The following is a 27350-nucleotide window of genomic DNA, read 5'->3' on the forward strand; positions in this document are numbered from 1 at the left end:
AGATACAGACAGGGAAAGAGAGAACTAAGAGGTAGAGGTAGTGAGAGAGAGGCTTATTTCAATTTCAGTTTTGGCTGGTCAGCCTGCAGCCAGAGAGAAGAGTCAGTGAGGCGTTCGAGCTTGGCTCAGCTGGTGGATGTTACTTGACTCGACATGGAGCTGCTGCCCTCTCTGCTGTCCAGCCTGAAGGCAGTCGATTCCAGGACTGTGGATCAGGAGTACAGCGTGAGTGTCTGTTTTCATTCCTCGGTTTGTGTGAGAGCTGTGCAGCATCATGAGGACGGTTCATTTTCACATCCTCAGGAATCTGGCCCAACATCTGAAAAGTATTCATAGAAATAAAAGTGCAATTAAAAAATGCCCTGTGAGCTTCACATAAGAATTGAGAGCAGCTTGAGTAACTCTGAGGTTGAGCTTGAGGTCACTTTTTTTTTTTCCACACTTTTACGCAACGTGTTAACTTCTGTATGTTGTAGGCGCTTTTATTTCAGCGCTCTTCATCTTTGCAACTGGCTTGTATAAGTCCTGTACTTTCCTGGAAAAACTGTCTCTGGCTTCAGCCTTGACCTGTCTAATCAAATGAGCTGCAGCCAATAATCAGATAAACTCAGTGACGTCAGGCTGCTTTGTGTAAAACATGCAAAGCTACACAGGGAGAGTCTGAAATAGACACCAGGTTATGCTCTTTTTATCAGGGTGGTGATACTTTTTTTTTTTTGATTGTCACCAGTATTGTGCCTTACTTGTATTGTTAAACATTTTTAAACCATGGCAGTGGGTCCTGGATTTGAGTTTGCTGCTTCTCTGGGTGCTTCAGCTTTTCCTCCCTAACTGAAAAACCTACTTTGTTGATGCTACCTGTCTTTGCTCAACACGAAAATTCCTGATCGCTGAAGTTTCACTTCCCCGGCTGAACAAAGGTTTAAAACAGTAACTAAGATCCAGACCATTGGTAGGGTTCATAATTCAGGCTGAAAAACCTCAAACAGGTTTTGATGCATTCAGGTTATATGGGTGTCCCCCAAGGCTCTAATCTGGGTCCATTTCTCTTCATGCTTTATATTTAGTATGAATGCCTGCAATCTAGACCAGACAGAAATCAGCTCTGCAATCATTTTCGCTTTTGCAAAGTTCGTGCAGCTCCAGGGATGACTCAGGCTGTCTTACCTCAACTCAAACTTGGTGTCATATTTTAATGTACAGTGTAACTTTCAGCACGTCATTTTTAAACACAAAGGGTTAATGTTGAACATCCATATCTGAACTCAAAATAAGACCTTTTTGTAATCTGGACTGCATTAGATTGTTGCCTTAGCCTAAGTGAAGAGTGAGTGGAAACAAAAATGAATTTTCTGCAGCAAATCTTTGTGTTTTATTTAGTGTGTGTGTGTGTGTGTGTGTGCAGCCTCACCCCCACCTCATTTAATTTGGCAAATGGACACTGACAGAAAATCCACTCATGTTACTGAAAAAGCTGCACTGTTCAGGTATCGCCCCAGTGTGAACTAGATCCATATGCAGATGATGTGGCTTTTTTACACCACAGGCTCATTTTAATCTAGATCTGACAGATGTGCAGTCTGCTTTAGACATTTTTCGGTGTTTCTCTGTTAAGCACACGATTTAATAATGTAATGAAACCCACTGCATGGTCCTGCAAGCTTTAAAAAGTGACTGTCTGGATGACAGACTCTTTAAAAAAAACTTTGTCAAATACCAGCTTGAAAGTCACATAACAAAACAGAAACAAATTTAACTTCTCCATTATAATTTCAGAGATCAGTTAGCTGGTGATTTTCCATTTTACTGTTGATTTACTGACAAACAGCTTAAAACATTATCCAACAAGCCATCACCAAATTTCACTGGGAAACTAACATTCTCTCCTTATTTTATCATATAAAATAAGAAAAAAAAATAGCATTTTACTTGAGGTAAGAGGCTAATTTATTTTACACCAGCAGGACAAATAATAACTCGGCGTATAAAGGCTTCACTGCTGTGACCGGTAGTCTGAACGTCGTGTAAGTCAAGTGAGATTAAAACCAGCCAGCCTGCTGCGGCTGAACTGCAGACGAGTGTCTGAAATATTGATGCTGAGAGACTTTCACTCTGATCAGCGGGCAGCAAAAAAAGGAATTCATGTTCATTATTTACTAAGCAAGATTTTTAGACTGGTACTGTCCTCTGCTCTGAGGCCCAGTCCTCTGTTTCTGGCTGATGGGAGCCTCATTCAGGACAGTGCTGTCCTCTTATTGTGGTTGATATCTCCACGTCCTTTTGTCCAAATTACAGCTCTCATTCTAAACAGTGCAGCATGGCAACAGCATGCAGCTTTGCATCATTTTCTGCTGAACTGCAAGGAAACTGCAATTATTTAAAGGCTCATCCAGACAAGAACAACCTGCTGTCAGTCACAGCCAGAGATATTATGCTGCTATCCACGATAAATGTAAAATCAACAGCTTACAAACAGCAGGGCTCCAATTTTGCCAGTTTATTGAACATTAATTTATTATTTTTTTATTTAATGCGAGGTTGATCATTACGAGGCGTGTTTCATAGTCCTAGATTTAAAGTCGCTGCCCTGCTGCTTTTTGTTGTTTTCCTCCAGCTGTTTCTTTACATCATGGACTACTGCACATGTTTTAGATCCTTTTTTCCTGCTAACTGTGTTTGATATCTGTCCCTGTCACAAAGGACACTGATGATATTTCATATTTCTGCCACAAATTAATTTAACTTTTGAACAATTAGAGGTTATTTCTTCAAATTTACCCTTCAGCTTGGACTCAGGAACGAACTGATTACATTTCTGTGGTCAAAGGTCACTGTGACCTCACTCCTTTGTCCCTAAATCAATTATTCAAAGACTAATCACAGCTACATTTTACACAAATGTCTAATGAGAGGAAAGGAAAGTGATGACATACAAAAGACTGAATGACACCTTCACTGAGACATTAAAAAAAATACTGCTTTATATTTGTGATTTGTTCCCTCTGGAGTCTTAATGACCTTTGTGAAATTAGTCTGGACAGACGTGGATGTAAGCTGGATTCTGATTGGTTGTTGAACTCTCTGCACTGAAGCATGTAAATCTGAAAATATCTTCTTTTTTTTTTTTTTTTTTTAAACGTCTCAGACTATATTTTATAAAGAAACTCAACGCTGTAATTTGACTGGATGAGAGCAGATCAAATGAGGCCGAATTACTTACGATGCTCTGTGGCGGTAAATGCACATTTTGGAGTGTTGCGTGTATTTGCGTTGATGTGAAACTGCGAGACACTTTCGTCTGTTTTGGTCTCTGTTCATATTTATCTAACAGTTGAAACTCGTGTCCAAAGTGAGGTTAGCAGCAGGCAGAAATAACCTGCAGAGGTGCTCCGAGCAGAGTTTAGAGTCGATGTTTTTCTGTCACATTACGCTGAAACTATTCACCACCAAATATGTGTGAAGGTTTCATGACTTCTTTGGACATCAAACTGACTTACATTCATTTCCTGCACACCTAAAAAAATCCACACACTGTAGAAACTTCTTCAAACATGATGTGAAAATTCAAACTGAACACTAAGTCTGTTTGTTTCTGCCTTCATATAAGCAATTATGTATCAGTAATCCAGCCTGGAGATGCTTCAGATGTGTGTGTTTTCTGCCGTGCTAGTTTAGAACTTTGTTTTTCAACACTGGTTTTATGTGTGGAGTTATTTGCAGGCTCATTAAATCTTAAATTAATATTAATATGGCTCTCTGGACCACTACCATCTGTTTTTTATGAAGAAAAGCACATTTCCTGTCATCTAATACAACATTCAATGAAGTGAAAATGTTTTCAGTGACACATTTGGGACTTTTAATAGAACGTCTACTTGTCTGCAAAGAACCGTGGTTCCTCTGTTCGAGAGGCACTTTCAGTTATCGTGTTAAAGCCTGAGTGATCATTAGAAAACCATTTTCCATGGATGTGAGCACAGCTGAAAGGGGGATTAACAGAGCAGTAAAAAGAGTCTCTGAAGCATCCTCTTCTGTTCCTGCTTACAGTCTTAAAATCCAAAACAAAACAAAAAAAACGTCATTTCTCTAAGTAACGGAGGCTCGTTCATCCTGTTTATACTTTTGTTTTTTTCCAAAAAAAACCCTTAAAGTTTTTTATAGAACAGTGTAATACTCGCCCACATAACACCAGAAACTGTTTACCCAGAACAGAAAGAGAAGTGGAAGCCACTGAGTACACAAACCAGGACATGAGGAAACGAGGACTGTTGCTGCTTTAATCAGATTAATAATTATCAGACTTCTAACTTAGGATAAACCTGCACCACGTGAAATGCCACTGGATGGTGCCCAGATATTCTATTAAAAATCATAATTATTTAAGATGATTTAAACTAATTACTAACAAATTATGCTCGTTGGTCATATGTTCTGTTGTAATGGTGGATGCTCAAATTAAAGATGGCTAAAGTTTCAAGTACTGTGACCGGTGTTTAATACAGTAATCAGTCTGAGCCCAAAGCTCGGGTTTCAGTTTTTCTGCTCTTCCCTCTGTGTGGAGGGGAGCAACAACAGGCTCACCATGGTGACCGGCATCATGGTGCCCATCTTTCGTATACAGTCTATGTGCGTCTAATGTGCAGTCTAAGTCTCTGACCCTCACACTGACCTTTGACCTTTAATGAAATGCTAATCAGTTCCTCTTTAAATCAGTATCATTTGTAAGTAAATGTCCTCGAGGTGTTGAGCAGAGATCGTATTCGTGACACCTGGTTTTCCCAGTTTCCTGTAAAGTGTGTCGGTGACTTTTACAGAGCAGCGGGAACTTTGAGGCGACTCCTCTGAACAAAGAAAATCAAAAACAATCAAATCTGTGAGTGAGGAAACATTTTTTGTTTGCTTGAAGTGAGGTAATCGGGTCAGAACGGAGATTAAAATGTCCTCAGGCTCGGTTTAGCCACCACAGCAGCCTTTTTTTTAGTTTCAGCATCAAACTGAAAGTGAGCTGCTTCTAAAATAAAACCTCTTTCAGCTGACAAAGACCAGCTTCTCTGAGCAGCTACAGCTTGTCACACATTACAAGATTTTAATTTCCTGCTCTGCAAATTGTCCGAACACCTAAAAGGCTGAGGGAGTTTTTAATCTGAAAGCGACACACCCTTGTTTTAATAGAGACAGTCGTGCACACAGAAGCTGGTTCACATTTCTTGTGGTTTTTACTGGCTGTTTGTTTTAAGGTGAGTTGCCAGGTTACTGCTTCCTCATTCTGCCGCTCAGGTCGGTTCATGATTAACCCACCTCAGCAGCTTCCTTCTTGTTGTTCCTGAAATGACTCATGCAGTCAAAGTGCTGAGACCTGAGGGTCAGGCCTGAGAGTCCACTCTTCCTCACACTGATCTCAGGTTCAGCTTTAAAGAAAAGGAAACGCAGCACAGTGTGTGTATGTTTACTAGCACAGGATGTGCCAGTGCAAGGTTTAATAAGCTAATAAGATGTGGTACTCTCCTGGAGACTGGCTGCTGTGCTTGGATCATTGTCCCGAGCACAGCCACATGAACCAGAGCTCTACAGTTCTTTGGTATCCAGAGTGGTCGACCCAATAACTGCAAGGTGCCCAGATTCTCACCCTTCCACCACTGTGGCTGGAATGATTGTGCTGATGCTCTGTTTGTGGTTTTCTGCAAACATGGCTCTGAGCACTTTGGTCCAGAAGACCTCGTTCCAGAGGTCCTGTGATTTGTTTAGATGCAGCTTTGCAACCCTGAGCTGTGCTGACATCATCGTTTAGAGAGAGCAGCCCGTACTTGCTCAGTCTTGTTCCAGTTGTACGATCATTATTTTATTAGCACACACCTGAAAGCTCCAGACCAGCAAACTGCCAAATGCTGAAGATCATTTAATCAGCTGCATCAGATCAGCAGCTCCTGGCTGCTACTTGGCCTCTTATCTGCCATCAAATCAATAAAGGTGTGTTTAACTTTTCACCGTCCTGTGGGAAGTCTTTTCCTCTTCGCTGTGAAAGATGTCTCTTTAGTTACAAACACCTGTTCGGTGTTTGCTGCACTGAATTTAAACTCACTGGAGAAGATGTGCCTGTTCCACATGTGAGGAGCGCGCTAATTAAAACGTGTTTCCAGTTCAGTCTGAGGACAGAGTGTGAAACTGATCTGCAGGTCCAAAAACCTGCTCAGTTATTTTTTTACCTTTCTTCTTCTTTTGTTTACAGTACTGTGCAATAACTCGATCGATCAGTTTATCATGTAAGCTCCGGATCCTGACTCACTGCTGACACCTGTCTCCCATGCATGAATGTGCTGCACTGTGTTTACAATACAGCAGCAAATTCTGGCAACTTTGTTACAAAAAACTGCAGTAATATGAAAAATCTGACCTCAAACTAAAGTTTTTAAATGCATGTAGTGGAAAAAACTAAAAAAGATGCATAAACAGAAATGCAACTCTACATTTCACCACTGTGTTTGTGCATGTGACGTGCTGTAAACTAACGTGTGTGTGTGTGTGTGTGTGTGTGTGTGTGTGTGTGTGTGTGTGTGTGTGTGTGTGTGTGTGTGTGTGTGTGTGTTGTGACAGGTGGTGCGTTCACGGTCTTTGGGGTTTAAGAAAGAACTGGGATTGACCACTGAGGCTGGCGCGCTGAAGGAAAACATCAAGAAGAACAGATACAAAGACATCCTGCCCTGTATGTCCACCCCCCCCCACCCCTGTGCATAAGGATGAGTTCATTCACATTTTTATGTTGCAAACAAGCTGAACAGCAAAGGAGGAAAAACACCTGAATAAAAGAGACACAAAGCTTTGTTTTTGACGTCTTTCTGGGCTTGTTGTGGGTCTCTGTGGCTTTTCTCCTGCAGCACGTGTGGATATGCAAGTGCACAGGTTTTCCTGACAGGGTTGGTAATAATGGGTGAAACCTGCTTTAATGTTCATAAATACCTGCTCTTTCTCTGTGTGTGTGTGTGTGTGTGTGTGTGTGTGTGTGTGTGTGTGTGTGTGTGTGTGTGTGTGTGTGTGTGTGTGTGTGTGTGTGTGTGTGTGTGTAGATGACCAGTCTCGGGTGGAGCTCTCTCTGCTGGCCACAGACTCTGATTACATCAATGCCAGCTTCATCAGGGTAAACACCATCAGTCTTCACACAAAACACACATTAGCATCATCATCCTTATGCAGTACAAACATTTCAGTCAGTCAGTCAGTCAGTCAGTCAGAATACTTTATTGATCCCAAAGGGAAATTACTACTGTTACAGCTGCAACCGTTTCATTTAAACGAGTAACCCTAAAACACAATAACATACACTAAAGGCATAAAAGTATAAAGACTAAAGAGATATTTTGACTATATACACATCTAAATCTATACACATATGAGAATTGTGAGTGCAAAAATTTTTAAATAGGTGTCATTATATATATATGCACAGTCCTTTTTTGTACAATGTATAAGTGTATGTACAATGTACAATGTATATAGTGTATGTACAATGTATATGGTGTATATAGTGTATGTACAATGTATATGGATGTTTACTTTGTGTTACTGTCACTCAGTTGTGTTTTATGATGAGTGCATGGCTGCTGCTGCTGCTGGGGTTGTAATGCTGAGGTCTGCCTTGCAGGGGGCGGCAGGAGACTGCAAGTACATCGCCTCTCAGGGGCCCCTCAGCTCCACTGTGACTGATTTCTGGAGGATGATCTGGCAGTACGACGTCAAGGTCAAACACAAGCTCCAAAGCTCATTATAAGATAAACAAAGGCTTATGTTGAACTATAAATCAAGGAAAGCTACTGTGGTGGAGTCCATAAAAATATGAAGCTGGAAGTGAGCATAACAGCTCAACTCAATAACTCAATCTTATTTCTTCTAGACTTCCACTCTGCTTATATAATAATATATATATTGCTATGGAAATAATAATATACATTTATGGATTATTCCATCCTTGTTTTAATGTACTCTTGTGAAAACCTTTGGATTTCAAACGGATGAAGCATCGGAGGCTCGCACTAAACTCCACATTAGTGAGCAGTGTTGAAACGGTCTGTCAGTTATTTTAGATCCAGCATCACAAATGTGTCATGGAGCAACGTGATTGGCTGTTTTCACTGCAGTATAATGCTGCTTACACCTGACTGCAGGTGTAGTAACCATCTAAAGAAATCAGTCAGGGGAACCATTTTTCCAGTTAAACTCTCTCCAACTTCCTGTAATGATTATCTAATGTTCCTCTGATTCCCACTGATGGTGGCTGAGTAAATATTGGACTCTTCACATCTAAAATAATCCAAGGCCCAAAATAAAAAACGCTTTATTTCGAGTGATAAGCGATGATAAGAAGTTCAAACTAAACTGAAACTAAGGATTGTCCTGCTCCAGCCACACCTTGCAGGGAGCATCACCTGCCTTATCTCACATGTACTCCCATTTCAGCCCGTAGATGGAGGACTGATCCAAAAAGGGAATGTAAGACAGTGGAACACCAGGCATCAAAAAAGCGGAGCAATTAAAGAAGTGAAAGTTTTCCACTTCTGAAGTGGGGAACGCCAGGAAAAGCTGAGCATCTTCTCCTCAGTAGACTCTAACGTCTGACTCTGTTTCAGGTGATAGTCATGGCCTCAAGAGAGATAGAGATGGGAAAGGTAAAATTACATTTTTGGTCTCTTTGTTGGCTCAGGTTTTAAAAACTCTTCTCATATTATTTATTGATTTTTATTTTTCGTGCCTTCTGTCTCATCCTCTCACAAAGCTTTTTAAAGTGTGCTGCACACACACAGTATGTTTTAAATATATATATTTACTTAAACTACCTGAATATGGTTGCATTACTGATTGAAGTATGACAAGTACTGATAAGGAATCTTGTACTGTTTCTTTGGTATTTTTCATTAATTTCATGACTGTTTTGTACATCCAGTTGTTCTGCTCATGCTCAGAAATAACAGACTCAGTGTATTTGCAGTTTTGTAGTTTGTATTCTCTTGACTAACTGGTCTGAATTTCCTCTGCAGAAAAAGTGTGAGTGTTACTGGGCTGCAGCTCATCAGTCTGTCTCATTTGGACCCTTTACTGTCAGCAGTGTAAGAACAAAAAGATTTAAAGTACATTTGTCTGCTAATAAACCTGAACAACACCGTACTTTTATCTCCTGTGGAAAGTCTGTTATTTAACTTCAACGTATGCACTCCTGCGTGTCTCCAGCAGGGGGAGACACATCCCAATGAAGACATGGTGGTGAGAACTCTGACCGTCACGTTCCAGCAGGTAGGAGGTTTTTCCACGCAGTCTGTGGGTAAAAAGCTTAAAATTATGCTCAGAGGGGTTAATGCAAAATGTTTGGACTTTATAATGAGAATAAAAGCAGAATGCAAAGACAACATTTCATCACCGTCTTTTAACCACAGTCTTTGCAGGCTGATTTCCTAATCTTTCAGCTTCTCCACAGTTTGCGGGTTCTTTCTGAGTCCTTTTTGTTTCATAATGAGTGTCCTCCTCATCTTTTCTGGCTGTTTTTCACTAGTTTTGCATTTGGCTAGGGTCACTGCTGGCAGCATGAGGTGAGATGTTGGCTCCACAGCTGCTCCTACTTCAAATTTGTCTTTTTGGTTTTAAATTATTAGTATTGATTCTTTCTATATGATAAACGGTTGCAGCTGTAACAACTGAAATTTCCCTCTGGGATCAATCAAGTATTTCTGATTCTGGACCCTACAGAGGCTGCACTGGTAGTCTAACTTCTCCAGGATGGCACATCAATGCGTGCCATTGCCAGCAGGTTTGCTGTGTCTCCCAGCACAGTCTCAGCGCATGGAGGAGATTCCAGGAGACAGGCAGTCAGTCTAGGGGAGCTGGACAGGGCCGTAGGAGGTCCTTAACCCATCAGCAGGACCGGGATCTGCTCCTTTGTGCAAGGAGGAACAGGATGAGCACTGCAGAGCTACAAAACGGCCTCCAGCAGCCACTGGCGGGAATGTCTCTGACCAAACAATCAGAAACAGACTTCATAAGGTGGCCTGAGGACCCGACGTCCTCTAGTGGGCCTTGTGCTCACTGCCCGGTACCGTGGAGCCTGAATGGCATTTACCATAGAATACCAGGATTGGCAAGTCGACCACTGGCACCCTGTGCTTTTCACAGATGAGACATGTGACAGACCTGAAAGGGTCTGGAGACGCTGTGGAGAACGTTACGCTGCTGGTTTGGTGGTGGGTCAGTGATGGTCTGGGAGGCACATCCATGGGGGGACACACAGACCTCTGCAGGCCAGGCGACAACACCCTGACTGCCATCAGGTATCGCGATGAAATCCTTGCACCCACTGACGGACCCTATACTGGTGCAGTGGGTCCTGGGTTCCTCCTGGTGTACGAAAATGCCCGGCCTCAGGTAGCAAGAGGATGCAGGCAGTTAGATTCAACTCACTGTCATTGTGCACACAAGGCACACAACAAAATGATCGTTCCAGATCACTCATCCAGAGACGAGCATCTGCAGTCATGCAGCCAGAGACCGGTGCTACCGTTAGGCAGTGTGGTTTAAGTGTCTTGCCCAAGGACACAGCGCAGCGCAGGGACAGGGGGTCGAACCGGCAACCCTCTGGCTGCAAGGCGAGCGCCTACCCACTGCGCCACTGCTCCTGGTGCAGTTCCGGAAGGATGAAGGGATTGATACCACTGACTGGCCCCCACACTGACCTAAATCCAAGAGAACGCCTCTGGGACATGATGTTTCGGTCCGTCCGATGCTGCCAGGCTCTGGTGTTTGATTGATACAGTTTTAAGCTGTATTTATGGATGCAGTAATGTAATACTTACAGTGAAGATGGTTTTCATAAGTCTCCTGATTCCCTGCAGTATTTTTTCCTCCATTACAGAATCAGGTATGTTTTTAGTGCAGAGCTGATTGAAGATCACAGCTGTTCAGTTGTGGTTTGCAGCCTGGTCACATATGGAGGTTCCTCCACAAGTTCTGAATCATTTAATGATATTATGTACTGTAGAAATCCCAAAACTCTTCATTCTAAAACGGCTGTAATATTTGCCCACACAGTCTTCCACAGAGGAGTGACCCATTCGCCATCATTACCTCTCAAAGCCCTCCAAAGATGCTCTTCAATGTTACATTTTGGAGCTGTGAGATGATCCACCAGCTGTTTTCCTTTTGTTAAACAGTTTGTGTTTCCAGGTTTTTCTGCCCCATCTAAACTTTTCTGTTTGAAAACATTACTGACATCAAATTTCACCATTTGATGTTTTGTCTTTGTGCCTTTTTTTCATTTTAATAGCACGTTTCATATCATTGCTTTTTGTTTCATACCTCAAATGTTTTTTGGTTGTAGATCGTTTCAAACATTCTGAAGGCCGCTCCTGAATTTATGATGTGACTTATAGTTTTTATCCAGTATTTAAAAATGATTTATTTTATCCCCCTCCCTCCTCCCTCCTCCTCCTCCTCCTCCTCCAGGCCAGCCGGTCAGTGATTCAGTATCAGTTCCTTTCCTGGCCGGATCACGACGTTCCTTACGAGACTGCTGGAGTCCTGGACCTGCTGGAGAGAGCCAGGAGCAGCCGTGGAGCCAGCATCTCACCTTTGCTGATACATTGCAGGTACACACACACACACACACACACACACACACACACACACACACACTCCATCCACCCCTAAATGGCTGTTAATGCCTCATCATTACTGCAGCTTGTTTGTGAAAGCGGTGCAGATCGCAGGTCAGATGGTCATTAACATTCAACAGGATAGATCACACATATGGCAGCTTATCTCACACACGCACGCACTGACACGCACACACACACACACACACACCCAAACACATGCCCACACACAGAAAGCAGGAGGCTGTGAATATGTAGCAGGTAACACCTGCTAACGATGGCAAGTTAACATGCATGCTGCATCTGTTGCTCCGTGTGTGTGTGTGTGTGTGTGTGTGTGTGTGTGTGTGTGTGTGTGTGTGTGTGTGTGTGTGTGTGCGCGTGTTACAGCGCAGGTTGTGGGAGGACAGGAGTCATCTGTGCTCTCGACTACATCCGTGACCTGCTGGTTACCAAGGTAACACATGATAACACATCACATGGCCTCGGTGCTCGTCCAGCGTGTGGCTGCTGCTCGTCCGACTCGTTCCTCTTTGTATTTTTCTCTCATGTTTTCACACTTTTTAAAAATATATTCCTCTGTTAAAAATAATAAAGAGAATTAAAAAGTTTTTTGTGCTGGTTTGTATCACAAGATGCAAACATACAAAACCAACTCCTCAGATTGTGCAGCCTGAGCTGAGTTCATCTCATAATGATTAAAAGCTTTTATGATTTCAAAGCAGCTAAAACCAGAATATGAGGCCAAATGAAAGCAGATGATGCAGCACGGGTTTTCATAACATCCAGCTCTCGCCTCAGTTTGTCCGCGTGATCCGGACTCTGTGTTTGTGTTCACTCTGCAGCAGATCATGTCGGACTTCAGCATCCTGAACATCGTCCTGGAGCTCAGGAGGCAGAGACCCTCAGCGGTGCAAACTAAAGTGGGTGTTTCACAGCCCGAGGAGCTGTGTGAGAGTTTAGGAGTTCTTATTTAAGGCCCAGAAACGGGACCTTAAAGAACATCCGGTGCTTTTAATCAGTGTTGTTTTAGACTTGAATCCACATTTGAATGTTGTTCAGTTAAAACCCTCTGAGGTCACTTTTCTCCGCGTCTGAACTGCAGCCGCGACACGTCCTCTTTATCGCTTTAACTCTTAAATTGTGACTTCTGTTTCAATAGTTCTGACTTTTTAACTTACAGCTGCAACTTTTTATCTAGAATTGTGACTTTTAGCTCATGAACTGGATTTTTTTTCATTAAGTATTTATATATTTTATTAATAACCACATTTATGGAGAAAGTTTCTCTTTTGGTCATCCTTTAGACTGACACTGAGTTGTAGCCCATATTTTTTATTGTAATAACTTTTTCTAATGTTGGGGCTTTCTTCCATAATTTACTGTAACTTTCAGCTCAGATTTATGTATTTGTATTTTTATTGATGCTGCATGAGCATCACAGTGGGTTTATTCCTGTATTTATGGCTGATCTGACTTTCCTCGCCCTGCACGGTCGGCTTCCATCCTTCTTCCACTTTGTTTGTCCTCTGCTCCAGGATCAGTTTCAGTTCGTCTACACAGCTACCATCGCTATGATTGAGCGCTTCCTGCAGGCACCTGATCAGCAGCTCTACAGCAACCTGTCCCAGGTAAGACCCGCATGTGCGCTCACATTAGGGTAACAACAAAATGAACATGTTTAAGTCAGAGGAAGTAGCAGCTGCAGAAAGAGGAAGTGTTGTGTAGCTCTGAGTTCCTGTATGTAAATCCTCTGCTGTACAGTTTGACAGCAGAGTGCTCAAAGCCCGCTGAAGCAGAAGGTAGGTCCACTCCAGCGTACATTATTAGCCTAAAAACATAAGAATATATCCTGTTTTTCTTCTGTAGTGTGTCAGTCTTATAGAGCGTGCTGTGATTTGTGTGGTTTGATTGTGTGTTTGTCACTGCTTCAGTGCTATTTTTTATTGCGGACTCTGAAACGGGGCTGCGGCAGTCTCGTGAGCCGAGCGGTCACTCGCTCCTGTTGCCCAACAAAGAGAGAATTGCTGACATTAAGAAACATTTTGGTTTCCTCCGTTCGAGTTCTGGACTTAATTTCAAAATGAAAGCTGTTAGAATTATTCTTCATATGTGAAACAAAAGTTTGACTTCATTCCTGTTTGTTTGTGTTCAGAGGCTAAAAATGAAGAAATGAATCAAATTCAGGGTGTATTGAACAGTATAGAACTGATTTGAGGTAACACCCATGAATCCGATTATAGTGGCATTAAATTAAATGTAACTGCATTTCCAAATGGTTTCAAATGCCTTATTTACCTGTTTGGCTCACTTCTACTGGAGCGACTTTGCATTGTTCACTTAAAGATCTTCATTTATCTCACTGTGGATCTTTAATCTCAAAGCTCTCCTAGAACAGGATGGAGGTTCTCCGCTTTAATTTTGGTCTCCAGCAGGAACTAAAAACTGAAGAATCACCAGCAGCAGATGTTTGGTCACTTTGCCCCAAACAAACTTGTGCAATCTTTATTTCTCTCCCCAACAAGTTCAACTTCAGCTGCCCATGTGTGCCACTTCATGACATTACAGTTTCATTGTCAGCTCAGCCCAGATCCTTTCTCTGCAGTTAACACATAACTTAACCAGGTTCCCTCTTAAGTGTTTTTAAACTTCCGTAAAGTTTTCTTTTTTTAATGCCGTGAAGATGAACTGAACTGCTTTTTGTTCTGTTTGCAGAGAAAGAAACTAGAGAAGAAAACCACAGCAGCTGCTTCCTCCAGCAACAGGTGCGTGTCTCTTACCTACAGAGAGGGCCGTGTTCAGGTAAACTGCTTTCACACATAAAGTCTGGAAAATGTCAGGAGAGTCCGGCTGGAATGTTGAAGTGGGTTAATGCTGTTCTGCCAAAACCACAGGTGTGGCTAATTTATACAAACGGTGTCTTGAGTGTGTTGCCTGTGCCTGACACACCGGATTCAGGCTACTGATGTGAAGGGCCTATTTTATGATCCAAAACACTTAAATCTGACCGAGCAGTCTACGGTACCAAAATCTGACCAGTGAGTGAAACTAAAACCTGGAAATGTGCCAGAGCAGAAATACTTCCTGAATCTGCCACTGACAACTATTCAGCCTCCTCGTGTGGCCTTCGCAGCTCTCTATAATGTTTAGGAAATGCTCTGTTTGGTTTAGTGAGGGTGCTGCTTGGATGGAACGTGTGGGAGGAACAGGTTGGTGTTTTGATGATGGTGGTTAGGTGTGCAGTCTTAGACGTGTGCCAAGCTCAAAGACCGCGACCGAAATAGTTTGTTTTTTTAGAGCACATTTTTAGTTCATCATCTGGAGTCACAGACAGAGAACAGAGGCTTCAGAAGGTCAGTGAGGTGATGAGAAGCATGCAGCTGCAGCAGGATGAGTGATGGAGCTCTGAAGCCTGGTTTCATATCTAAGTGCAGCATTTCGTGGCCTAATGCTAGACTGTCTGTTACCTTTGAACTATGACATCATAGAGCTTTCATTTTCATAGTCAGCCCTGTGAAACCCACCAGGTGAGACTTGTGGACATATTTGCAAGAACAAATCAAATCCATTATTTTGATTTAACATCAGGGTGTCTCTGGTTTTCCTGAACGCCCCAAAGAACCAGCAGCTGCACATTCAGGCCCACAAAACAGGTTATTGTAAGTTTCCTGTATTAGTGAGTAGCATTCTTGCAGAAATCCCTGTTTGAGGGGTTTCATGTGGACCAAATCGTACATTAAAATTATTTATGGGGCAGACATTATTGAGTAAATGATAGACTGTCGATAAATTGCACGACTGGCCCCGATGGTTTCACCCCACGTCTCTCAGAGGAGCCCACGTCCTGCGGATGGAGGCTTTGTCACTGTGGGAGAAGAGCACTGCCATCAGGAAGGTGATCAGTCAGAGCAGCTTTTCATTGATTTGCAGCGACCCTTTTCTCTAAGGAGACGAGTGCACCCAAAGCATGTCAGCAAAATGACCCCATAGCAACTGAGCCACCTGATCCCCTCACTCAGGGGTGTATATTTTAACCCCACAAATGTTTCTGACACACACATTTGTCCTGCAATAAAAATATAAGAGGCAGATTAGTTCTCAAGGAGAAAATGTATCCAGCAAAGTCAAATTCTTTCTTTTTCTTTCTTTCTGTCTTTCTTTCTTTCTGTCTTTCTGTCTTTCTTTCTTTCTGTCTTTCTTTCTGTCTTTCTTTCTTTCTGTCTTTCTTTCTGTCTTTCTTTCTGTCTGTCTGTCTTCTGTCTGTCTGTCTTTCTGTCTGTCTTTCTTTCTTTCTGTCTTTCTTTCTTCTGTCCTTTCTTTCTTTCTGTCTTTCTTTCTTTCTTTCTGTCTTTCTTTCTTTCTGTCTTTCTTTCTTTCTGTCTTTCTTTCTTTCTTCTGTCTTTCTTTCTTCTTTCTTTTCTGTCTTTCTTTCTTTCTTTCTTTCTTTCTGTCTTTCTTTTCCTCTTTCTGTCTTGCTGTCTTTCTGTCTTGCTGTCTGTCTGTCTGTCTGTCTGTCTGTCTGTCTGTCTCTTTCTTTCTGTCTGTAGCAGTGGGTATTTTTAGACTTCCAAAATATGAAGCTGCTCAATTAATTTGTGGTAAAAAATAATAATTACCCCCGCTGCACTCAAACGCATCCAGAGCTGGGATCATAAACACAGATGAGCCAGAAGGAAAATCGGGAGGTCTGATATCAGTCGGGCTTCAAACCACGTAAGCTTTTTCAGCTAATCTGAAGATAATGCTGACTGGCTGCTTTGTTTTCAGTCAGCTCCAATGACGGAGCTGAGATGTAAAGATCAATGAAAAAACAGATCTGTGCAATAAGTTTTAATTAAAACTTAGCCGAGGTATTAAAATCCAGGGTTTAAAAAAATCAATTACACAGATTTAAGATATCACAGAGGGGGACAGGAGCCGCATGCACATTAAAACCAGCTTCTCTCCCCAACGAGAGGCACAAAAACAGCCTCACATGAGACCAAACCAAATGAGAGAGGATTAGATTTCATCCGAGTCTGATTTCATGGATGCATAGATGATTTTATTTATTTTTTTGGTGTGTTCCTCTTCATGAAGACATTTCCACCATAAATTCGTGCGGGATGTTGCACCATGCAGGAAATGATGCATCTAAAACTGAAAATTTCCCCAGACCCCCCCCCCCCCCCCCCCCCCCCCCCCCCCCCCCCCCCCCCCCCCCCCCCCCCCCCCCCCCCCCCCCCCCCCCCCCCCCCCGGTGTCCTCACTTTAGGGGTCGAGGGTTCAGGCTTTTCCTTTAATTCGCCACCCGTCTGTATCTGCCTGTGTAGGCAGAGGCACAGATATAGACAGGATGCTTCACCCCGAGGTGTTAAATTAGCACTTTCCCACCCTCCATTCCCATATGCTAGCATGTTTCCGTGGAGACGGAGCCGAGTGGGTAAAGTAGGGGAGGAAACGGGGTGAGGAGGGAGACGTAGGAGGTGAGAGGAGGAGGACAGGGATGGTGAAGAAATATAAAAATATAAGAAGAAGGGAAGAAAAGAGAGCTTGTGTAAAGGGAAAGGTGAGAGAGGGGAGGAAACAGGTGGAGGTAAGGAAGCAGGTGAGGAAGAACATGAGGTGAGGACAGGAGATGATGATGATGATGATACACAGATCAAAGCTCAGTCTTTACTTCCTGTGTTGCCCTACTGGGACCGCAGTTGGTGTGCAGCGTTTGCAATCACTGTAACCATGACGACTGTGATCACGAGGCTGCAGCAGGAAGTTGAGTTGTGATTTCCTGCAGAGATGCAAATTTGAAGCAACGGCAGCCGTGTTAAAATAACAGCAGGAGTCACACTAAACAGATATCAGATCGAACGTCTTAATAGGAACGCTCAGTTCTGCAGTGCATCATGGGATGTGTGGTCTACAACAGTATAAGGCAGTTTTCAAATTCCTTGTTGCTGTGCTGTCGAACTTCACTCAATGTTTGGCTCAACCTGTTCAGTGAGCGGCTGAAGTCTAGAACCTGCAGGCATCACCAAGTGCTGTGCTTCCTCCCCTGAGATGTTCTGCGAGGCCTTCACTGCAGCCACTGCTGCTTGTTGGTTGGTGTCTTCATTCAGTTTTGTATTTAGTCATTGAAAAGCTGCCTTGAGAAACTCTTGGGTTCCTTTTTGCAGTTTGCTTTGAGTCATTATCCGTCTGCACTGTGAAGCGCTGTCAAGTCAAGTCAAGTTTATTTATAAAGCACATTTAAAACAACGACGTTGACCAAAGTGCTGTACAAGATCTGTAACCCCAAGGACTATACTAAATAAAAATAAAAATATATAAATAAATAAATAAAATAATAAAATAAAAATAAATAAATAAAAACATTAAGAACAATAAATAACATAAGAAAATTAAAAATTAAAACGTTTAAAACAAGTACCATAAAATACCATAAAACAATCATCTAAAAGGAGGTAGCACTGCAGCCAAATGCCAAGGAAAAGAAATGTGTTTTTAATAGAGATTTAAATGTGTGTATCGTCTGAGCTGTGCGGATATGGAGAGGTAGATCGTTCCATAGCTTTGGTGCTGCTGCTGCAAAAGCTCGATCACCTCTCTGTTTTAGTCTAGTTTTAGGCCTCTGTAAGAGCAGCTGGTTCGATGACCTCAGAGCTCTTACAGGGGTGTGACAGTGAAGCAGCTCAGACAGATACAAAGGTGCCAGTCCGTTTAAGGCTTTAAAAGTAAGCAATAAAATCTTAAAATCGATTCTAAAACGGACAGGGAGCCAGTGAAGGGATGACAGGACTGGGGTAATGTGTTCATGCTTTTTTAAACCGGTTAAAAGACGAGCTGCCGCATTCTGGACTACCTGCAGGCGGCGCACAGATGATTGATCTATGCCAAAGTACAGAGAATTACAGTAGTCCAGGCGGGAAGTAATAAAAGCATGAATAACTTTTTCCAGGTCCTGCTGTGGGAGATAAGGTTTTACCTTGGCAATGACTCTGAGTTGGTAAAAACTGATTTTGGTAACAGCACTTACTTGCTTCTCCATTTTAAAACTACTATCTAAAATGACACCCAGATTTTTCACAGCATCACGACAGTGAGGAGCCAAATGACTCGGAGTGCCAGAGGAGTAGCTTGAGGGGTCAAATTTACCAAAGCATATGACCTCGGTTTTGCTTTCATTAAGATTTAGGAAATTGTTTCTCATCCAGGACTTGATGTCACTTAGACAGTTCAGCAGGGGTTCCCATGGATCTCTGCTGTTCAGTTTGATGGGCATATATACCTGGATGTCGTCAGCAAAACAGTGGAAACAAATATTATGTTTCCTAAAATCGACCCTAGAGGCAACATATACAATGAGAAAAGAATTGGGCCCAGAATGGACCCCTGAGGCACTCCACAAGAAAGCTTTGCTGTGGTAGAAAAACAGTTTCCTAGATGGACAGAGAAACTTCTATCAGTAAGATAAGATCTGAACCAAGTCAGAACCGTGCCTTTAATGCCAATTTCATGTTCTAGGCGGGATAGAAGGATCTCGTGGTCCACAGTGTCAAAGGCAGCTGACAGATCTAGAAGTACTAAAACTGCAGGACTACCAGAGTCCACAGTTAAAAGCAGATCGTTAAAAACTCTTAAAAGAGCCATCTCTGTGCTGTGACGCATTCTAAAACCTGACTGAAACTCTTCCCACATTCCATGTTCACTTAAAAATGCTTGAAGTTGCTTAAAAACAACTTTTTCAAGAACCTTGGATAAAAATGGTAATTTAGAAATTGGTCTGTAATTTGAAAGAACATCAGGGTCAAGGTTCTTCTTCTTGATTAGAGGCTGTACAACTGCATGTTTAAAGGCAGCTGGAACACAACCAGATGCAAGCGCACTGTTAATCAGAGCGAGGATAGTTGGTCCCACTGAATCAAAAGCCTCTTTAAAAAGGCGAGACGGAACACAGTCTGTGGGAGAGTTTACAGGTCTCATATTTTGAATCACCTCCTTTAGTGTGGAGAGTGTGACAGGCTCAAACTGCTCAAAGACAGCTCTGCTGGGAGGAGGTGCAGATGAGTCAGTTTCAGCCTGAGGTGATGAAGGCCTGAGGGCAGAAATTTTTTCCACAAAAAATTTCTTAAAGTTTTCGCACAGTGCAGGACAGACCTTCGCTTGGTTCACATTACAGCGAGGATCAGCGAGTGAATTAAAAACACTAAAAAGAAAATGAGGCCTGTGACTGTTACTTGAAACAATGTTAGAGAAATAAGCAGACTTTGCATATTTTACTGCTTTCTGGTATTTCAATAAACAGTTACGCAGGATCTCTAAGGAGACATGGAGCTTATCCTTTTTCCACCTTCTCTCAGCGCGTCTGCACTCGCGTCTGAGAGCGCGGGTTGTCTCATCCAGCCAGGGCTGGGAGGAAGGTTTGGTGCGTTTGGTTGTAAAAGGGGCAATACAGTCCAGTACAGCAGTGCAAGCAGATATAAAAGAGTTAGTGAAGTCCTCGGTATTCAGGCTCAAGCAAAAATCCAAATTGCTTAAGTCAGAGTTTTTAAAAGCAGCTGCAAAATCAGCAGCGCATGAAGAGTTAACCAAGCGCACACGACGTGTAGAGGATACTCTATTTATCCCAGAGCTGGGGAGCGCTGCTGTAAATAAAACAGGAAAATGGTCCGATATACCACAGTCACGTATCCCTGTGATGCAGACTCTAAGTCCATAAGACAACACCAGATCCAGTGTGTGACCTTTTTCATGAGTGGGACCACACACGAGTTGTGTTAAGTTAAAAGAGTCAATAAGCGAGGCAAATTCTTTAACCAGTGGACCACTCTCACAACACACATGAATATTAAAGTCGCCAACAATTAAAATACGGTCATATTTTAGTATGAGACCCATCAGCAAGTCAGCAAAGTCACCGATGACTTTGGTTGCTTTTGCAGCATTTGGCTGAATCTGAGCAGCGAGTGTAGCCCTGCAGAGTTCATCCTGCTGCTTCCATCAGCCGTCACACCATCCAGTGGCAGCCGTACATGTCCATGCCAGAGTAATGCCCACACCGTGTTTGGCAGATGATGTGCTACGCTTTGGATTATGAGCTGTTTCGATTCAGTTTTATCTGCAGAGCACCGAATCACAACAGTCGCCTCAAGGAGCGTTAGACCCAACAATCAGACAACCCCCTGTGAGCAAGTGCTTGGTGACAGTGGGAAGGAGAACCTCCCCTTTAACAGAACCAGGCTTGGGGAGGGGACCCTGAGCCTGGTTGGGAGGGGAGGGAGACGGGACTTCTCTATCCTTTTCTCTTCCCATCATTCTGGTACAAGTTGATCTCGGTTTTATCTGCCTGAATTTTTATTTTCTCTGAACTGTGCCGGCTCCTTTACAGTCATGTAACGTGTAAACAAAAGCACACCCTCATTTAGTTCTAGTTTTTAAATTATGCTACAGCCTAAGGTGAGGCCATCTGTGCAACAGGACAATGACCACAGCAGCAAATCTCCAACAGAACGGCCAAAAAAGAAAAGAATCTAGTTGCTGCAAAGTTCAGAGTTCAACCTGAATAAAAGCTGCAGCGGGACGATGGGAGAGCTGTGCAAAAATAAATGCCTACAAACCTCAATGAACTGAAGCAACGCTGTAAAGAAGAGAAGGCCGAAACTCCTCCACAACGATGTGAGAGAGTCATACAGAAAACAATTACTTCAAGTTATTATTTTTATTGTTTTTATTATTGTTGTTAGTTGTTGTTAGTTGTTGGTAAATATGCTTCTATAGGTTACTGAATCCTGGCTGTTTTTAGCTTTTCTCCCACTGCTTCTTAAATATATAATATGGTGTGATTATGAGATCTGTTTTTGTTCTTCTCAAACTAATTTTCAGCTAATGATCAGATGATTTTGTCCTGATATGTAAAATTATAGAAGAGAGCACGTTGTACTTTTATGTGGCCTACTCTGGCCTTTGTGTTTTCATTTTTACATTCACACACTGATACGCCCACCTCACCCAGAGCGTTCTTAACTCTGTTATTGAAACTGTTTATTTTTAACAAAGGAAAAGATTCTGTCATCGTTGACTTCAGCTGTCACCTGTGGTCTTTCAGGCCGTTTGCTGCGAGCTGTAATGAGGATTCTTTAAAAGTCCTGTAGCAGGACCGCCCACAGTGGAAGCAACAGACTCCTACTACATCCACCTCTATTTTTTCCAGCTCTTATTTTTATTCATTACTATTAGCTGATAGCTTAGCAGTTCAACCTTTCATCCAAATATGGTGACTTCTCACTCCATTAAGAAACAAACATCCAAATTTCTAAAGTTGAAACAGACCCAGGAGCTACGTTCTGCTCCTTAATAATCTCCTCATATTTGTGAGTGAATCAGTGAATATGAGCGCATGGAGGATCTTGAGGGATTGTATGGTTGCAGCATATCTACCACCTATGAAGGTCTAAAAACAGTGCCGCTGGATTCAAAGGTGCTAACACTGGAGTAATCTGGCTGCTTTTTGGGCTAAATGCAAATGACCAAGTGATGATTGACTAACTTGAGTATGCAGTGCATTACAGTAGCAAGAAAAAGATCCATGACCCTTTCCAGATCTGATGGTTTTAATAAAGATTTTAGCCTGTAGATCGTTCAGAGCTGGGAGAAACTGCTCTTGAACGCAGCATTTTGCCAAATTTGTGTCAAAGATTATCTCCAAAATTTTAACCTGCGTTGTAATAAAAGACTTGGAGTCCAGACTGTCCTTCAAACCCTCAGTTAATCAGAGGATCAAACACTGTGACCTCTGTAAGAAACTGCAGACCAACCAGTGTTTTTATCCAGATGCACGTATTGAGCCTTCATAAATGCAAACAAACATACATACAGATGATCCCCTATGATGGTCACAATATTTGGTGTGACCACCTTTGGTCTTCTGCACAGTCTGAACTCTCACAAGCTTTATTGTAACTTCTTTAAGAGTCTTCAGGACTTCAGGCTTCTTTAAGGACATTCAAAGCTCTTCTGTGGATGTTCCTGCTTTTGTTTGTCAAGATGATCCCACACTGCTTTAATGATGCTGCTGTCTGGGCTCTGGGGAGGCTGCTCCATGGCTCATAGTGTTTTTAAATCCAGGCGTGCTTTTCCTGCGTTTGGCAGAGTGTTTGGGATTATTGTCATGAAAAATGAAGCCGTTGCCAGTCAGATGTTTTCCAGGTGGCGGTGCATGGTGGGGCAAAATGTGGCGACACTCTTTTGATTTCTTTCTTAGGCTTGGATGATTCTTGGGTCAGTGTTAAAGTGGTACAACAAACAAAAATGTATTCCTTTGAAAATCTTCAGGTTCAAGAGCTGCACTGAAAACGAGTGAAAGAGCAGCCAATGTCCCAAGAAAAATATTCAGGAACCCTCTAAAAATGTATATTTTACTCATCATAAAGAAACGAGGGGTAGCTCAAGATGTTTGCACAGTACTGTATATTATTTATATTTCAGTATAAATAATATACAGCTGCATTGTTGCATGTGTGCTGAATAGCTTTGCTCCATCTGTTTGATTCTGCAGCTCATCACATGAAACCGCACTGATGCTGTTTTGTTCTCAGTTTTAATTGTGCGGGGGGTTTTTTTGGGGGGGGGGGAGAACTGTGAAAATCAAACTTCCTCTCCTCAGATCACACCAGTCTAACTGCTGCTTCACACGCCGCCACATTTCACATTACAGTCCACCTCAAGGTTTTCTGTGTTCTTATCTCTTCCACTGCATGCCTTTACACAGTAACTGTCATTATGGGAAAATGATGTCATTTCTGTGTATGTACACCTGCCAGTTTTATGCCACAGTCTGAAGTCTCAGTGGTGCCTCTGTGTGATTTTTAAATAACTGATGGACACAGTTTCCATGTCTTAGCCTCTGTAGCGTTGCCCTGCAACATGCTTTATTAGCACTACATTTTGGACTCTACCATGTTGGTTTTTAGGGAGCTGATACACTCATATTTGCACAAGAGCAGGTAGTGCTAACTTATCCACTTGCATAGACTTGCATGTACATAGACTTTTTACCTGTGCAATGCACAAATACAAATTAATTTTATTTACAGGTAACATAAGGTGCTGTAAAATGATAGAAGTCCCAAACATGAAATACAAACTGGGTACAAAGTATCCAGACTCTGGAAACAAGCTGACATAAGTAGGTAGACATGATGTGGGGGCGATGACACCACAAAGACGTTTTGTGGACTCCACATTTAGTATTTGGAGCCCAGTGGGGACCACATTTGATGAGAAGATGGAGCGCTCTTTGTGAACAAACAGTAATTCCATTAAAAGAACTGCAAAAGGCACCAACAGCACAACCATGGTCCAGTTCAGGGACTCCAGTTAGCTGAGGTGAAGCCCAGCAGACAGCGAGCAGCTACAGCGCTGTGTCATCCATCAGTTAAAGTGTCATTCCCCTAAAAGCAGCATTTTAACATGGGAGTCTGTGGGGATGGATTCAGCTTTTATCACCTCTGCTTCAGCCTTCATGCAGCTCTGTGCTTTTTTTTTTTATCACTCAGCTGAACATCCATGAATATTTGACCCTCAGCAAGCAGCTAAAATGTGCTCGTCCTTCTCTCGCTGTCTTCATGCAGATTATCACAGCAGGTTGTCATGAACGATACGTACGCTGTGGTCAACAAGCCCAAACACACCCAGCCACCCTCATCGGGTTCCACCTGCTCACCTGTACCCACGCCCAGATCTAATAGTGGAAGAAGGTAAAGAAACACTTAATACTGAAATTACACAGGGAACCACAGCAGGTCGTCTGCTTCCAGCGCACCATATCGCTTGTATCCTCCTCAGTGTGCATGTCCTCCTTCACTAAATCCATGGATCTTCTCTGTGGTCTTCCTCATTTCCTCCTGCAGTTTCCTGTGTCCAGTATATCCACTATCCCTCCTCCGCAGATGTCCAGACCCTCTCAGCCTTGCCTCTTTATCTCCAAACCACTCAACCTGAGCTGTCGCTCTCTGATATATTCATTTCTAAGTCTGCCAAGTCCTGTCCTTTTTTTCAGTGCCAACATCTCCAAACCTTACATCATAGCAGGTCTCACCACCATCTTGTAAACCTTCCCTTTCACTCTTGCTGCTCTTTCTGTCACACATCACCCCGACACTTGTCTCCACCCCTCCACCCTGTCTGACTTCTTCACCTCTCTTGTGCATGTCCGTTGCTTTCTATGGTTGACCCCAGGTAACTGAGCCACGAGTCCTGAAAACTGTGTGGTGACTCACATTGAGACGAGTCACTGCGTGATTGACCCAGCTGTACTGATAATGACCCTGTTCTGTTAACAGGACGCTCCCCAACTCCCATCATTATGACAACGACCTCAAAGGAGTGGCGACTGCTCCCATCTACAGCACCGTCAAACCCCGAGCTAAACAGTCGAGCCTGCCACACTCACAGACATCACTCTATGACGTGGCATCACCGACAGGTCAAAGGCCCAAGGAGGAGTCAGACTATCAGCTGGTTGAAGGTAAGGAGAGGATGGTGAAGGAGGGACAGGTGAGTGTGGGGGATGTAGGGAAAATGAAGGTTCAAAATGTAAACTGGCTCTATTCTCCTCCAGTTCAGCCACATTCATTGGACAACGATGATGATGATTATGAAGATTTTTCCTCTTCAGTCTCAAATGTGACCAGCTTCTGTGCACCTGGCGGCATCGGTCAGTACACCTGCACAGTACACCTGTCCTCACATTTAAAGTAACAGTCCTGCATTTTGTTGTTTATGTTGTACACAGCTGCTTCTCCCAGACTGAGAGCCTCCAGGTCTTTCCCTCCCAGCTCCTCTCATATGGATATTTGTAAAGTCCTTCTTGATATTTGAATGCACTCAGTAAAAATGATTTTTCTGCATGGAGAAGAGGCAGAATGCCCAGAATGCTTTCCTCGAGCTTAAACAGCAAAACACTAAACAATATTTATGTTACAGTGGTCACTATGTCAGGTTAGTCGATGCATGTCTAAAAAGCATGTGTGTAAATATAGGGTGGGTAATAGCAGCTTCCTAATGTGAATGTAATAATATAGCAGTTAGCCATTTTGGAGCTAATTGCATGCTAGTGTTTAAAGGGCACCTATTCTGATCATTGCAGCTCCATATTTTTATCCCTGGATAAAAATATGGAACTTTCTGTTTGACCGGCAGCCAATCTGTCCATCAGGGACCTTCGAGGTGAACGTTTGTTGAGAACATTTTTAACCTTTATTCTGCATCTTCTCTGTGCTAATGTGTTGATGCTAGCCTAACCATAGCTCTGTAGCTAGCCACCAGGCAGTGCATCAGTGTACGTTAACTAGCCTGTTTTTTTAAACTATTTCTTTTCCATCTTAGTTTATGTCCAAAGTTATAACAGTGCTGGAATATTTATTTAAATTTTTTATACTTCAGTGAGAACATGTTATCATCTCTTGATATAAACTGGCTAGCTAACTTACTGCTAACTTCTAAGTTGGCTCTGTGATGGATGCCTGGATGTTAAACTTTATTATAAAGCCTGGAACAACTACACTGATCATTTAAGGCGTAATCACATAAACCTAGAGACGTGTCGCCAACCTTCTGGCGTCCACCGGTTGCTAGGGAAAAATGTGTATTTGCTGACCGGAAACCACTCATGAACCAGTTGAGGAATACACATTTTCCACAGTGAGTGGAGGTTGCTGGGGGGTCATGGACTGGTCTGTAGGCCTGCGTGGCTGTGAGGCGTTATTGGACCAGAAAGGATTTGGACTGTTGAAGTCTCAGTGGTGCCTCTGTGTGGTTTTTAAGAACTGAAGAAACATTTTGCTCCATATATGGCTGAAGATGTCAAATAGGTCCCTTTTTTAATAAAAAAAAAAAAAAAAAAAAAAAAAAAAAAGCCTTATAAGTTTTTGTCAACTTAAAAATAAATAAATAGTTGTCTTCATCAGTTCAGTTTTTTTATTCTCTATAGAAGAAGAAGAAGAAGAAATTCTAGCTGCTCAGAAATGCGGATTGTTTTATCTTTATTACTATCTTCTGACAGCTACACTGTGGTGTGCTACTAACTATTTTAAATTCTGCTTATGAATACTGAACAGGGTGTAGGTGGTATGGGGGTGGTGATGGTGTTAAAAAATGTGCTAGTTGGCTGTTGTGATGACAGAAGAGAAGGCGGATTACTAAAAGTTGGACTGCTCCTTTATCGCTGTGTTTGTCTGCTTTATTGTGAAGTTAAATCATCTTTGATTACCTTTTTATTTTGTGTTATTTTTCAGGGTTTAACTGTCGGGTTCAGAAGCCCAAAGGACCCAGAGATCCTCCAGTTGAGTGGAGTCGATTGGAGCGATGAACTGGTTAAACTTTACTGGGTTAGCAGTCAGGTTGAACTGGACTAAATTAGACTTGAAATTGTGAGACTGTTTGTGTGATTTGTTACACTGGTGTCACTATGATCATCTGACCGTGTTCAGAAAGCTGCCTGTAAATATTTATGGAAATCATGCTACATGTGTCTGGATTTTATGTTTCTAAAGGTTCAACTTACCTGATACTGAGAATACTTTTACATGTTAATATTTCATGCTGGTTTCAGTGCTTGTTTACAACTTCCTGACATGAGTTTTATCTTATTTTAGATGTTGTGTATCATTTGAAGGCAACACAATATCACCAACACAATGGTTTGATTTTATAACACAAGAATTATAAAAATAAAAATGACATTCACCA

General features: G+C 42.4%; 1 protein-coding gene across 1 annotated transcript; it reads left to right on the forward strand.

The window, feature by feature from the left end:
- Nucleotides 1-27350, forward strand: ptpn18 (protein tyrosine phosphatase non-receptor type 18). Its single transcript, XM_030733921.1, has 16 exons — nt 1-225; nt 6592-6700; nt 7062-7132; nt 7637-7732; nt 8619-8657; nt 9027-9095; nt 9217-9279; nt 11479-11621; nt 12018-12084; nt 12473-12550; nt 13166-13258; nt 14343-14392; nt 24233-24358; nt 24944-25128; nt 25222-25317; nt 26897-27350. Exons 1-16 carry the CDS (start codon nt 154-156, stop codon nt 26968-26970), a joined length of 1431 nt encoding a protein of 476 aa, XP_030589781.1. The 5' UTR covers nt 1-153; the 3' UTR covers nt 26971-27350.

Source organism: Archocentrus centrarchus, chromosome 7 (genome assembly GCF_007364275.1).
Source record: "Archocentrus centrarchus isolate MPI-CPG fArcCen1 chromosome 7, fArcCen1, whole genome shotgun sequence".
Lineage (NCBI taxonomy): Eukaryota > Metazoa > Chordata > Actinopteri > Cichliformes > Cichlidae > Archocentrus > Archocentrus centrarchus.

Coding starts and splice junctions, on each gene's coding strand:
- ptpn18 (XM_030733921.1), top strand. CDS start 154: ATGGAGCTGCTGCCCTCTCTGCTGTCCAGCCTGAAGGCAGTCGATTCC. Junction 7,133..7,636: donor TCAATGCCAGCTTCATCAGG/GTAAACACCATC, acceptor TCTGCCTTGCAG/GGGGCGGCAGGAGACTGCAA. Junction 7,733..8,618: donor TCTGGCAGTACGACGTCAAG/GTCAAACACAAG, acceptor ACTCTGTTTCAG/GTGATAGTCATGGCCTCAAG.